This window comes from Bombina bombina, chromosome 1 (genome assembly GCF_027579735.1).
Source record: "Bombina bombina isolate aBomBom1 chromosome 1, aBomBom1.pri, whole genome shotgun sequence".
Lineage (NCBI taxonomy): Eukaryota > Metazoa > Chordata > Amphibia > Anura > Bombinatoridae > Bombina > Bombina bombina.
Window position 1 is genome coordinate 1,335,509,498 of NC_069499.1, and position 15,187 is coordinate 1,335,524,684.

The following is a 15,187-nucleotide window of genomic DNA, read 5'->3' on the forward strand; positions in this document are numbered from 1 at the left end:
TCCTGCAAGTCTATTGTGGACATATAATGTCCTTGCTGAACAAAAGGCAGAATAGTCCTTATAGTCACCATCTTGAAAGTTGGGACCCTTACATAACGATTCAAAATTTTTAGATCCAGAACTGGTCTGAACAAATTTTCTTTCTTTGGTACAATGAATAGGTTTGAATAAAACCCCAAACCTTGTTCCTGAGGAGGAACTGGCATGATTACCCCTGAAGACTCCAGGTCTGAAACACACTTCAGAAAAGCCTGAGCTTTTACTGGATTTACAGGAATGCGTGAGAGAAAAAATCTTCTCACAGGAGGTCTTTCTTTGAATCCTATTCGATACCCTTGAGAGACAATGCTCTGAATCCAATGATTTTGGACAGATTTTATCCAAAAATCCTTGAAAAACCTTAATCTGCCCCCTACCAGCTGAGCTGGAATAAGGGCCGCACCTTCATGCGGACTTAGGGGCAGACTTTGGTTTCCTAAATGGCTTGGATTTATTCCAATTTGAGGAAGGCTTCCAACGTATTCTGACGAAAGAAACGAAAACGGTTAGAAGCCTTAGATTTACCCTTAGGTTTTTTTATCCTGAGGCAAAAAAACTCCTTTTCCTCCAGTGATAGTTGAAATAATAGAATCCAATTGAGAACCAAATAAATTATTACCTTGGAAAGAAAGAGATAGTAATCTAGATTTAGATGTCATATCAGCATTCCAAGATTTAAGCCACAAAGCTCTTGTAGCTAATACAGCTAAAGACATGGATCTAACATCAATTTTGATAATATCAAAAATGGCATCACAAATAAAATGATTAGCATGTTGCAGTAAGCGAACAATGCTAGATATGTCAGAATCCAATTCATGTTGCGCTAAATTTTCCAACCAAAAAGTTGATGCAGCCGCAACATCACCCAAAGAAATAGCAGGTCTGAGAAGATGACCTGAATATAAATAGGCCTTCCTTAGATAAGATTCAAGCTTCCTATCTAAAGGATCCTTAAAGGAATTGCTATCTTCCATAGGAATAGTGGTACGTTTAGCAAGAGTAGAAATAGCCCCATCAACTTTGGGGATCTTTTCCCAAAACTCTATAGATTTTTCTGGTAAAGGATACAATCTCTTAAACCTTGAAGAATGAATAAAGGAAGTACCTGGCTTATTCCATTCCTTAGAAATCATATCAGAAATAGCCTCAGGAATGGGAAAAACACCTGGGAAAACCACAGGAGGTTTAAAAACAGCATTTAAACGTTTATTAGACTGAACGTCAATAGGACTGGTTACCTCAATATCCAAATTAATTAAAACTTCTTTTAATAAAGAACGCATATACTCTATTTTAAATAAATAAGTAGATTTGTCAGTGTCAAAATCTGAGGAAGGATCTTCTGTTTCAGATAGATCCTCATCAGAAGAGGATGAATTATTATGTTGTTGGTCATTTGAAATTTCATCAGCTAAATGAGAATTTTTAAAAGACCTTTTACGTTTATTAGAAGGTGGAAATGCAGACAAAGCCTTCATAATAGATTCAGATACAAATTCTTTAAAATTTACAGGTATATCATGCACATTAGAAGTTGAAGGAACTGCAACTGGCAATGTACTATTACTGATAGAAACACTATCTGCATGTAAAAGTTTATCATGACAACTATTACAAATGACATTCGGTGGAATAATTTCTACAATTTTACAACAAATGCACTTAGCTTTTGTAGAACCCATGTCAGGCAGCAATGTTCCAGCAGAAACTTCAGAGGCAGGATCAGATTGGGACATCTTGCTCAATGTAAGAGAAAAAACAACATATAAAGCAAAATTATCTATTTCCTTAAATGACAGTTTCAGGAATAGAAAAAAAAATGCAAAAGCATAGGCCTCTTGAAAGAAAAGAAAACAGGAGGCAAACAACAATGGGGTATTGAAATAATGAAGAAAATATTGGCGGCAAGTATGACGCACAACGTAACGTAAACTTTTTTGGCGCCAAAAATGACCGGAAATGACACACTTGCGTCACTAATGACGCTGCCGTGTGAAAGGTCTCGACGTCACGTATGACGCCGGAAATGACGAAGTTGCGTCAAAAACGTAATTTCCCGCGCCAAAAATGACGTAATAAAGTCTTACATTTGACGCACCCGCGGGCCTAATACCCGCAAATGCAAAAAGTAGTCAAATTGAAAAAGACTAAACCCCAGGTAAGAAATAAATTTCTTAAAGTGTTTATATTCCCAAATATGAAACTGACAGTCTGCAGAAGGAAATACATGAACCTGACTCATGGCAAATATAAGTGCAATACATATATTTAGAACTTTATATAATTTGCATAAAGTGCCAAACCATAGCTGAGAGTGTCTTAAGTAAATAAAAACATACTTACCAAAAGACACCCATCCACATAAAGCAGATAGCCAAACCAGTACTAAAACAGTTCTTAGTAGAGGTAATGGTAAATTTGAGAGTATATCGTCGATCTGAAAAGGGAGGTAGGAGATGAATCTCTACGACCAATAACAGAGAACCCATGAAAAAGACCCCCGTTAGAGAAATCATCGTATTCAATAGGTGATACTTCCTTCACGTCCCTCTGACATTCGCTGTACTCTGAGAGGAATCAGGCTTCAACAATGCTGAGAAGCGCATATCAACGTAGAAATCTTAGCACAAACTTACTTCACCACCTCCATAGGAGGCAAAGTTTGTAAAACTGAATTGTGGGTGTGGTGAGGGGTGTATTTATAGGCATTTTGAGGTTTGGGAAACTTTGCCCCTCCTGGTAGGATTGTATATCCCATATGTCACTAGCTCATGGACTCTTGCCAATTACATGAAAGAAATATATACTAAACTATACTTTTTGAAGAAAAAAAAATAATTCAGAATGGATTTTACAGATCCCATAATGACGTTTTTTGCTGTTGTTTTTTACCTGGGCTCTATCTTTTCAGAAGAGGAAGCTCGGATCATGCAGTTCTGAACCTGTTGGAACTACAAAAATAAAAATGTAAAATTAAAATTTAAAGATCTGACACCATCCTCCTTTTATAACATCAGAATTAAATAACAACCACCTATGGGTTTACTTATCTGTTGAAGTCGTCACCGCAACAAGCTTTCATTTTGCTCACCTTCCTATGATAGTCTCTCTGCTGTATAAACTTGTCCACCACCTTCTCAGCCTGCCGGTCACATTCTGCCTGCAGGTGTTTAATAAGCATGTATAGTCTCCCCGGGCCATAATAGGTCTCCAGAATTGGTTGGTGAGTTTCAACTATCCTGGCAATGCCTGCCAAGAACACAAAGTTGTAGTCTGTGAAACTGGTACTTTATACTCAAGCACTCAGATGAGACAACAAAATTCTAAGTAACAAAATGGAGGAACGTGATGTAAAGATGTAGAAATCATCTTGTGCAAGCCTCCAGTAACCTACTGATATGCAGATATGCAATGTGCCTGGACAATTTCATTCTGCTTAGACAAAGCTGAAAACTCCTTTAACGGGACAGTTAACGTAGATATTAATGTTACATAATTATGCACTATACTGTACCTTTAAATATGATTGTGTAGAACTGGTTATTTTGTCCTAAACTGAATGTTGAGTTTTTCCTTTTTGATATTTACCACTGAGTTAAAGGGACAGTTTACTCAAAAGTTTTCTCCACTTTAATTTGTTCCCAATTATCCACTTTACCTGCTGGAGTGTATTAAATTGTTTACAAGTAGCTCCTTTACCCTTATATTGGCATTTGAAATAGTTGATTTAGCATGTGGTATCCCCACCTATTCTGAAAGTTAGTGGCCGCAGGTCCAAGCTATAGATAAGCTGTGTAAACACAACCAGCAGAAGAAATTACACTCCCAGTGGGATATAGCAGAGATAAGGTAATACAATGATGATTTTCCATTATTCTCTCTAAGTACTGGTGATTGTTTTATGGACAGATATAAGATAAATAAACATGTATATGTACACAATGTGATACAGTAATGAGATCTGATTATACCTACAAGCTCAACTCATTTTATTAGGTTGTGGCTTCAAAACACAAAATCAGAGCTTTAATATACACAAAAAAACATTTTTTTTTACTCTGCAGTTGGTAAAAAAAGAAGTTGTATACACATTAATGGAAAAACTATTTTTCAGTATACTGTCCCTTTAATATTAATTTTCTTTTATCTCAGGCTTATCAAGTACTTTTATCACCTGTTTAAAATTGTTTCTCTGTCCTAGTGTGATTAACATGGTTTTACAAGTATTTCTTAGAATTTTCATAACTTTTCAATTTTACTAAATAATCTGCAAGTTTCTTATATTCAGATCTCTCTTTAGATCTAGTCAAAGTAAGATTTTCTCTTCCTGAGAACCTTATTGATTTTAATAGGTTTTTTTTTTTCAAACTATGAATAATTTAAACATTCTGCTTATATTAAAAGTGGTAGTTTATTTTGCAATATTTTCACCAGCACAGTGTCTGGTTTCTTTATCTTTCTTGAGAGATTCCTTATCTTATTTTCTATTAGGATAAGGTATTTTTTTCTGTATTTTTTAAGTCAGGATGTTGTAGTTCACTTTCTTTGCCCTATTTCAAGAGCATTTGATTTGTTCTCATCCTACATAATTATTTAAAAAAAATAAAAATGTCCACGTATGAGTCAGGCGACTACAGTTGTCCCTTTAGCTTCTTTGTTAAAGTTCTCATTAGGCATAGCTTTATGGAAGTAGGAAATATTCTTCCTGAAACTTTACAGTTTTTTTTCTACCAGATTAGTTCCACTGTTATGTAGATTGCACAGCAGCAACTTGGTCTTCTTTACTCGCTTTTATTTTGTGATAGTTGTTGACAGGAATGTTCTACAATCTTAGTGGATGGTAAAAAGATGCCTGCCTGATTGTTGTCCCACACATTTACTCATGGACTCCACAGCTTGGGTATTAGATCCCATGAGTAATGGCTTGTGGACTCTCACCACCTTATGAAAGAAAAAACGTTTAAGCTTACCCGATAAATGTATTTATTTCATGGTGGTGAGAGAGTCTACAAGACCAGCCCTTTTATATTTTCCAATTGGCGGCAGTTTTAGTAAGCAGCTACCCTGCTTTGTATTTACTTCTCTATTTTTCTCGGCTATACTATAGACTGGGATACCAGAGAGGCGAGAGGGATTAAAAGCTTGTGGGATGTTGGTTATCTTTGCCTCCTCCTAGTGACCAGGAGTAATGGCTCTTGGACTCTTACCCCCATTAAAGAAATTAATTTCCAGGTAATCATAATTTTTTTTATTTGTTTTTTTACTCCCCTTTAATGTGTTCCCAGTGATCTATTTTACATGCTGGAGTGTAATAAATTGTTTACAAATAACTCTTTTACCTTATCTTAGTATTTGAAATAGCTGTTTTTTCCTGTTGTATCCCCACCTATTCTGAAAATGTGAGTACAGGAACACTAAAGTCAAAATAAGACTTTCATGATTCACATAGAGCACAACTTTCCAAATCACTTCCCATTATCTAAATGTGCACAATCTTTTTAAAATGCACACTTTCTGAGGCACCAGCAGATCATGTACTAGAACTCACAATATACGTATATGCATTTTGGGATTTGCTCATGGCTGTCACATGATGCAGGGGGGAAGGAAATGAAACATTTGAAATTTGTTTGAAAAAAAAAAAATCTACTTTTTTGCATTGTGTCTTTATTATAAATGTGTTGATTATGCCATTCTACTGTATTTAATCGTGCTTTAAAGGGACATTATTATACACTCATTTTTTTCTTTGCATAAATGTTTTGTAGATGATCTATTTATATAGCCCATAAAGTTGTTGTTTTTTAAAAAATGTATAGTTTTGCTTATTTTTAAATAACATTGCTCTGATTTTCAGACTCCTAACCAAACCCCAAACCAAGCCCCAAAGTTTTATGAGAATACCGTCAGCTACCTACTCCAGCTTGCTCCTGTTTGTGTAAAGGGTCTTTTCCTATGCAAAAGAAGGGGGAGGGGGGGAGTGTCTTATTTCCCACTTGCAGTGGGCTTTTCGCCGGCCTTTTCAACAGAGCTTCTAAGTAAGTTTTTAAACAGTTTTAAACTGGATTTTTATATCAGTATCTGTGCATCTTATTCTTTATAGTAGTGTCTATTACATGCAGTTCTATGAAAATGAGTGTATACTGTTCCTTTAAGTAATGGTTATAGAAAAACAAGAAGGTTTAGATGAAATCATGATCCCAGTGGGAGAGAGAGAGAGAGAGAGAGATACTAAAATTTCCATTGTTATATTTAAGCATTGATCTTTGAGTAAACAATGAGAAACAAGATAAGGAGACATAGTGTAAATACAGCTCAGACCATTTTATTGAGTTGTGGTTTCAGTTAGCAGAAACAGTTATTTCCACACACAAAAATAAACCTAAAAGAACAATTTCCTATACATTTTAAACTCTGCTGCTGGTAAAACAAATAATTGGAAACACATTAAAGGGACATTTAACACCTAATGAAAATAGCTGAAACCTACTTTTTCTTATTATTAAAAACAAAATCACTGCTGCCTATTTTATCTGTTCCTCTTACCCCAAACTGTTGAAGAAGATTGTTTTGAAGTACAGCATTGATCCAGTGCTTGATTCTCCTATGTAAGCTGCCATATTGTAACGTGCGTTACAGGGACACAGTAGTCACATGGTCATGATGCAGTCACGTCACACACAGCATATTTTCTGTTACATATACTTAGAGGAATCACATCTTCCTGCAGCGTGTGAGCTGCAGTATCTAAAGATACAAATTTATTTGTCATTCAGGGTATAAATATATTTGATTTCCCAACCTATGTATATACACATATTATGTGTCAGGATTTAAATAAAATGCTCAATAAGTACTGTGTTTATGTTTTTAACTCCCCCCACAGTTTTATTTTTCAAACTGCCAACAAGTTATATGTTCTAAGTAAAACCGGCTGCATTATTTGGTAGTGTGATCGGCACCTGTCACACCCTCTGCCGAGACACAGTCACTAGAGCAGAACTCGTGTGTGATCAGGTGGTGTGACAGGAGATCATACTGCTAAATAATGCAGACGATCTTTGCTAAACGATCACTAAGCTGGTAGGTGTCAGCCCTTAGAGCTTTACATATACAGGAGGAGAGGTCAGGAAAAACATAATTTATGTAAGAACTTACCTGATAAATTCATTTCTTTCATATTAACAAGAGTCCATGAGCTAGTGACGTATGGGATATACATTCCTACCAGGAGGGGCAAAGTTTCCCAAACCTTAAAATGCCTATAAATACACCCCTCACCACACCCACAAATCAGTTTAATGAATAGCCAAGAAGTGGGGTGATAAGAAAAAAAGTGTGAAGCATATAAAATAAGGAATTGGAATAATTGTGCTTTATACAAAAAAATCATAACCACCACAAAAAAGGGTGGGCCTCATGGACTCTTGTTAATATGAAAGAAATGAATTTATCAGGTAAGTTCTTACATAAATTATGTTTTCTTTCATGTAATTAACAAGAGTCCATGAGCTAGTGACGTATGGGATAATGACTACCCAAGATGTGGATCTTTCCACACAAGAGTCACTAGAGAGGGAGGGATAAAATAAAGACAGCCAATTCCTGCTGAAAATAATCCACACCCAAAATAAAGTTTAACAAAAAACATAAGCAGAAGATTCAAACTGAAACCGCTGCCTGAAGAACTTTTCTACCAAAAACTGCTTCAGAAGAAGAAAATACATCAAAATGGTAGAATTTAGTAAAAGTATGCAAAGAGGACCAAGTTGCTGCTTTGCAGATCTGGTCAACCGAAGCTTCATTCCTAAACGCCCAGGAAGTAGATACTGACCTAGTAGAATGAGCTGTAATTCTCTGAGGCGGAATTTTACCCGACTCAACATAGGCAAGATGAATTAAAGATTTCAACCAAGATGCCAAAGAAATGGCAGAAGCTTTCTGGCCTTTCCTAGAACCGGAAAAGATAACAAATAGACTAGAAGTCTTACAGAAAGATTTCGTAGCTTCAACATAATATTTCAAAGCTCTAACAACATCCAAAGAATGCAACGATTTCTCCTTAGAATTCTTAGGATTAGGACATAATGAAGGAACCACAATTTCTCTACCAATGTTGTTGGAATTCACAACTTTAGGTAAAAATTCAAAAGAAGTTCGCAACACCGCCTTATCCTGATGAAGAATCAGAAAAGGAGACTCACAAGAAAGAGCAGATAATTCAGAAACTCTTCTGGCAGAAGAGATGGCCAAAAGGAACAAAACTTTCCAAGAAAGTAATTTAATATCCAATGAATGCATAGGTTCAAATGGAGGAGCTTGAAGAGCCCCCAGAACCAAATTCAAACTCCAAGGAGGAGAAATTGACTTAATGACAGGCTTTATACGAACCAAAGCTTGTACAAAACAATGAATATCAGGAAGAATAGCAATCTTTCTGTGAAAAAGAACAGAAAGAGCAGAGATTTGACCTTTCAAGGAACTTGCGGACAAACCCTTATCTAAACCATCCTGAAGAAATTGTAATATTCTCGGTATTCTAAAAGAATGCCAAGAAAAATGATGAGAAAGACACCAAGAAATATAAGTCTTCCAGACTCTATAATATATCTCTCTGGATACAGATTTACGAGCCTGTAACATAGTATTAATCACAGAGTCAGAGAAACCTCTTTGACTAAGAATCAAGCGTTCAATCTCCATACCTTTAAATTTAAGGATTTCAGATCCTGATGGAAAAAAGGACCTTGAGACAAAAGGTCTGGTCTTAACGGAAGAGTCCACGGTTGGCAAGAGGCCATCCGGACAAGATCCGCATACCAAAACCTGTGAGGCCATGCCGGAGCTACCAGCAGAACAAACGAGCATTCCTTCAGAATCTTGGAGATTACTCTTGGAAGAAGAACTAGAGGCGGAAAGATATAGGCAGGATGATACTTCCAAGGAAGAGATAATGCATCCACTGCCTCCGCCTGAGGATCCCGGGATCTGGACAGATACCTGGGAAGTTTCTTGTTTAGATGAGAAGCCATCAGATCTATTTCTGGAAGTTCCCACATTTGAACAATCTGAAGAAATACCTCTGGGTGAAGAGACCATTCGCCCGGATGCAACGTTTGGCGACTGAGATAATCCGCTTTCCAATTGTCCATACCTGGGATAAAAACCGCAGAGATTAGACAGGAGCTGGATTCCGCCCAAACCAAAATTCGAGATACTTCTTTCATAGCCAGAGGACTGTAAGTCCCTCCTTGATGATTGATGTATGCCACAGTTGTGACATTGTCTTATCTGAAAACAATGAACAACTCTCTCTTCAGAAGAGGCCAAGACTGAAGAGCTCTGAAAATTGCACGGAGTTCCAAAATATTGATCGGAAATCTCACCTCCTGAGATTCCCAAACCCCTTGTGCCGTCAGATACCCCCACACAGCTCCCCAACCTGTAAGACTTGTATCTGTTGAGATTATAGTCCAGGTCGGAAGAACAAAGAAGCCCCCTGAACTAAACGATGGTGATCTGTCCACCATGTCAGAGAGTGTCGTAAAATCGGTTTAAAGATATTAATTGAGATATCTTTGAGTAATCCCTGCACCATTGGTTCAGCATACAGAGCTGAAGAGGTCGCATGTGAAAACGAGCAAAGGAGATCGCATCTGATGCGGCAGTCCTAAGACCCAACATTTCCATGCATAAGGCTACCAAAGGGAATGATTGTGACTGAAGGTTTTGACAAGCTGATATCAATGTTAAACTTCTCTTGTCTGACAAGGACAGAGTCATAGACACTGAATTTATCTAGAAACCTAAAAAGGTTACCCTTGTCTGAGGAATCAATGAACTGATTGGTAAATTGATCCTCCAACCATGAACTTGAAGAAACAACACAAGTCGATTCGTATGAGATTCTTCGAAAATGAGAAGACTGAGCAAGTACCAAGATATCGTCCAAATAAGGAAATACCAAAACCCTATTCTCTGATTACAGAAAGAAGGGCACCGAGAACCTTTGAAAAAAATTCTTGGAACTGAGGCTAGGCCAAACAGTAGAGCCACAAAACTGGTAATGCTTGTCTAAAAAGAGAATCTCAGACACTAAAAATGATCTGGATGAATCGGAATATGCAGATACACATCCTGTAAATCTATTGTAGACATATAATGCCCTTGCTAAACAAAAGGCAGGATAGTCCTACAGTAACCATCTTGAATATTGGTATCCTAACATAACGATTCAATAATGATAGATCCAGAACTGGTCTGAAGGAATTGACCTTCTTTGGTACAATGAAGAGATAAAATAAAACCCCAGCCCCTGTTCCAGAACTGGAACTGGCATAAATACTCCAGCCAACTCTAGATCTGAAACACATTTCAGAAATGCTGAGCCTTGCTGTGTCAACTGGGACACGGGAAAGAAAAGAATCTCTTAGCAGGAGGCCTTAACTTGAAGCCAATTCTGTACCTTTCTGAAACAATGTTTCTGAAACCAGAGATTAAGAACGGAATTGATCCAAATTTCTTTGAAGAAAACGTAATCTGCCCTATACCAGCTGAGCTGGAATAAGGGCCGCACCTTCATAGATACTTAGGAGCTGGCTATAGGTTTCTATAAGGCTTGGATATATTCCAAACTGGAAATAGTTTCCAAACTGATACCGCTCCTGAGGATGAAGGATCAGGCTTTTGTTCCTTGTTGTGAGGAAAGGAACGAAATGATTATTTACCCTGGAAAGAAAGGGAAAGCAAAGTTGACTTAGAAGACATGTCAGCATTCCAAGTTTAATCCATAAAGCTTTTCTAGCTAAAATAGCTAGAGACATATACCTGACATCAACTCTAATGATATCAAAAGATGGTATCACCAATAAAATTATTAGCATGTTATAGAATAATAATAATGCTATAAAATTATGATCTGTTACTTGTTGCGCTAAAGCTTCTAACCAAAAAGTTGAAGCTGCAGCAACATCCGCTAAAAATATAGCAGGTCTAAGAAGATTACCTGAACATAAGTAAGCTTTTCTTAGAAAAGATTCAATTTTCCTATCTAAAGGATCCTTAAATGAAGTACTATCTGCCATAGGAATAGTAGTACATTAGCAGGAGTAGAGACAGCCCCATAACCTTAGGGATTTTTGTCCCAAAAAACTCTAATCTGTCAGATGGCACAGGATATAATTTGCTTAAACGTCTAGAAGGAGTAAATAAATTACCCAAATTATTCCATTCCCTGGAAATTACTTCAGAAATAGCATCAGGGAGATAAAACACTTCTGGAATAACTACAGGAGATTTAAAAACCTTATTTAAACGTTTACATTTAGTATCAAGAGGACCAGAATCCTCTATTTCTAATGCAAATAACACTTCTTTAAGTAAAGAACGAATAAATTCCATCTTGAACAAATACAAAGATTTATCAGCATCAACCTCTGAGACAGAAACCTCTGAACCAGAAGAACCATTATCAGTATCAGAATGATGATGTTCATTTAAAAATTCATCTGAAAAAAAGAGAAGTTTTAAAAGACTTTTATGTATACTAGAAGGAAAAATAACAGACATAGCTTTCTTAATGGATTTAAAAAATAAAATCTCTTATGTTATCAGGAACACTCTGAAAATTAGATGTTGACGGACAGCAACAGGTAATGTAACAGTACTAAAGGAAATTTTATCTGCATTAATAAGTTTGACATGACATGCAATACAAATAACAGCTGGAGAAAACAGATACCAAAAGTTTATAGCAGACTTAGCTTGGTAGCTCCAGCACTGTGCAGTGATTTTCCTGTAGTATCTTCTGACTCAGTTGCAACGTGGAACATCTTGCAATATGTAAAAGAAAAAAACAACATATAAAGCAAAATTGATCAAATTCCTTAAATGACAGTTTCAGGAATGGGAAAAAAATGCCAGTGAACAAGCTTCTAGCAACCAGAAGCAATAAATAATGAGACTTAAATAATGTGGAGACAAAAATGACGCCCATATTTTTTAGCGCCAAAAAAGACGCCCACATTATTTGGCGCCTAAATGCTTTTGGCGCCAAAAATGACGCCACATCCGGAACGCCGACATCTTTGACGCAAAATAACGTCAAAAAATGACGCAACTTCCGGCGACACGTATGACGCCGGAAACGGAAAAGAATTTTTGCGCCAAAAAAGTCCGCGCCAAGAATGACGCAATAAAATGAAGCATTTTCAGCCCCCGCGAGCCTAACAGCCCACAGGGAAAAAAGTCAAATTTTTGAGGTAAGAAAAAATATGATAATTCAATGCATAATCCCAAATATGAAACTGACTGTCTGGAAATAAGGAAAGTTGAACATTCTGAGTCAAGGCAAATAAATGTTTGAATACATATATTTAGAACTTTATAAATAAAGTGCCCAACCATAGCTTAGAGTGTCACAGAAAATAAGACTTACTTACCCCAGGACACTCATCTACATGTTTGTAGAAAGCCAAACCAGTACTGAAACGAGAATCAGTAGAGGAAATGGTAAATATAAGAGTATATCGTCGATCTGAAAAGGGAGGTAAGAGATGAATCTCTACGACCGATAACAGAGAACCTTATGAAATAGACCCCGTAGAAGGAGATCACTGCATTCAATAGGCAATACTCTCTTCACATCCCTCTGACATTCACTGCACGCTGAGAGGAAAACCGGGCTCCAACTTGCTGCGGAGCGCATATCAACGTAGAATCTAGCACAAACTTACTTCACCACCTCCCTTGGAGGCAAAGTTTGTAAAAACTGATTTGTGGGTGTGGTGAGGGGTGTATTTATAGGCATTTTAAGGTTTGGGAAACTTTGCCCCTCCTGGTAGGAATGTATATCCCATACGTCACTAGCTCATGGACTCTTGTTAATTACATGAAAGAAAGCAGAAATCTTCTGCATGGAGTATTTGCAGTGTGAGAGCTTCCCCCCTCCCTCTCCCCCTCCCAGAAGTTGTCAGTGATTTATAATGATAATAGTGCCTTAAGCCATGCACTGCAAACGGCTTTGCTTAGAACATAAAACTTGTGGGCAGTTTGAAAAATAAAACTGTGGGGGGGGGGGGAGGGGTTAAAAACATAAACACAGTACTTATAAAGCATTTTATTTAAATCCTGCCACATAATGTGTATATACATAAATTGGGAAATCAAATACACTGCTCAAAAAAATAAAGGGAACACTTAAACAACACAATGTATCTCCAAGTCAATCACACTTCTGTGAAATCAAACTGTCCACTTAGGAAGCAACACTGAGTGACAATCAATTTCACATGCTGTTGTGCAAATGGGATAGACAACAGGTGGAAATTATAGGCAATTAGCAAGACACCCCCAATAAAGGAGTGGTTCTGCAGGTGGTGACCACAGACCACTTCTCAGTTCCTATGCTTTCTGGCTGATGTTATGGTCACTTTTGAATGCTGGTGGTGCTTGCACTCTAGTGGTAGCATGAGACGGAGTCTACAACCCACACAAGTGGCTCAGGTAGTGCAGCTCATCCAGGATGGCACATCAGTGCGAGCTGTGGCAAGAAGGATTGCTGTGTCTGTCAGCGTAGTGTCCAGAGCATGGAGGCGCTACCAGGAGACAGGCCAGTACATCAGGAGACGTGGAGGAGGCCGTAGGAGGGCAACAACCCAGCAGCAGGACCGCTACCTCCGCCTTTGTGCAAGGAGGAACAGGAGGAGCACTGCCAGAGCCCTGCAAAATGACCTCCAGCAGGCCACAAATGTGCATGTGTCTGCTCAAACGGTCAGAAACAGACTCCATGAGGGTGGTATGAGGACCCAACGTCAACAGGTGGGGGTTGTGCTTACAGTCCAACACCGTGCAGGACGTTTGACATTTGCCAGAGAACACCAAGATTGGCAAATTCGCCACTGGCGCCCTGTGCTCTTCACAGATGAAAGCAGGGGCACACTGAGCACATTTGACAGACGTGACAGTCTGGAGACGCCATGGAGAACGTTCTGCTGCCTGCAACATCCTCCAGCATGGCCAGTTTGGCAGTGGGTCAGTAATGGTGTGGGGTGGCATTTCTTTGAGGGGCCGAACAGCCCTCCATGTGCTCGCCAGAGGTAGCCTGACTGCCATTAGGTATCAAGATGAGATCCTCAGACCCCTTGTGAGACCATATGCTGGTGCGGTTGGCCCTGGGTTCCTCCTAATGCAAGACAATGCTAGACCTCATGTGGCTGGAGTGTGTCAGCAGTTCCTGCAAGATGAAGGCATTGATGCTATGGACTGGCCCTCCAGTTCCCCAGACCTGAATCCAATTGAGCACATCTGGGACATCATGTCTCGCTCCATCCACCAACTTCACTTTGCACCACAGACTGTCCAGGAGTTGGTGGATGCTTTAGTCCAGGTCTGGGAGGAGATCCCTCAGGAGACCATCCGCAACCTCATCAGGAGCATGCACAGGCGTTGTAGGGAGGTCATACAGGCACGTGGAGGCCACACACACTACTGAGCCTCATTTTGACTTGTTTTAAGGACATTACATCAAAGTTGGATCTGCCTGTAGTGTGTTTTTCCACTTTAATTTTGAGTGTGACTCCAAATCCAGACCTCCATGGGTTGAAAATTTTGATTTCCATTTTTTAATTTTTGTGTGATTTTGTTGTCAGCACATTCAACTATGTAAAGAACAAAGTATTTAATTAGAATATTTTATTCATTCAGATCTAGGATGTGTTATTTTAGTGTTCCCTTTATTTTTTTGAGCAGTGTATATTTATACCCTGATTGACAAATACATATGTATCTTCAGACACTGCAGCTCACACGCTGCAGGAAGATGTGATTCTTCAAAGTACATGTAACAGACAATATGATGTGTGTCACGTGACTGGGTAACCATGTGACTACTGTGCCCCTGTAATGTATGTTACAATATGGCAGCTTACATAGGAAATCAAGCACTGGATCAACACTGTATTTAAAAAAAAATCTCATTCAACAGTTTGGGGTAAGAGGAACAGATAAAATAGACAGCAGCAATTATTTTATTTTTTCTTAATAAGTAAAAGTAGGTTTTAGGGAATATTAGAAGGCAGGTGTTAAGTGTCTCTTTAAGGGGAAACAATTTTACAGTACACTTAACCTTTAAAAGCATTATTGCAAA

At 38.2% G+C, this 15,187-nt stretch overlaps 1 protein-coding gene across 2 annotated transcripts in view; it reads right to left on the bottom strand.

The window, feature by feature from the left end:
• Positions 1-15,187, bottom strand: part of COG4 (component of oligomeric golgi complex 4) — a 114,178-nt gene that overhangs the window by 78,699 nt on the left and 20,292 nt on the right. For both annotated transcript variants that reach the window (XM_053702261.1, XM_053702271.1), the window contains exons 7-8: positions 3,134-3,291; positions 2,935-2,993 (exon numbers count right to left, since the gene is read on the bottom strand). In XM_053702261.1, coding sequence (XP_053558236.1) covers positions 2,935-2,993; positions 3,134-3,291 — 217 coding nt within the window. The remainder of the gene's footprint in view (positions 1-2,934; positions 2,994-3,133; positions 3,292-15,187) is intronic.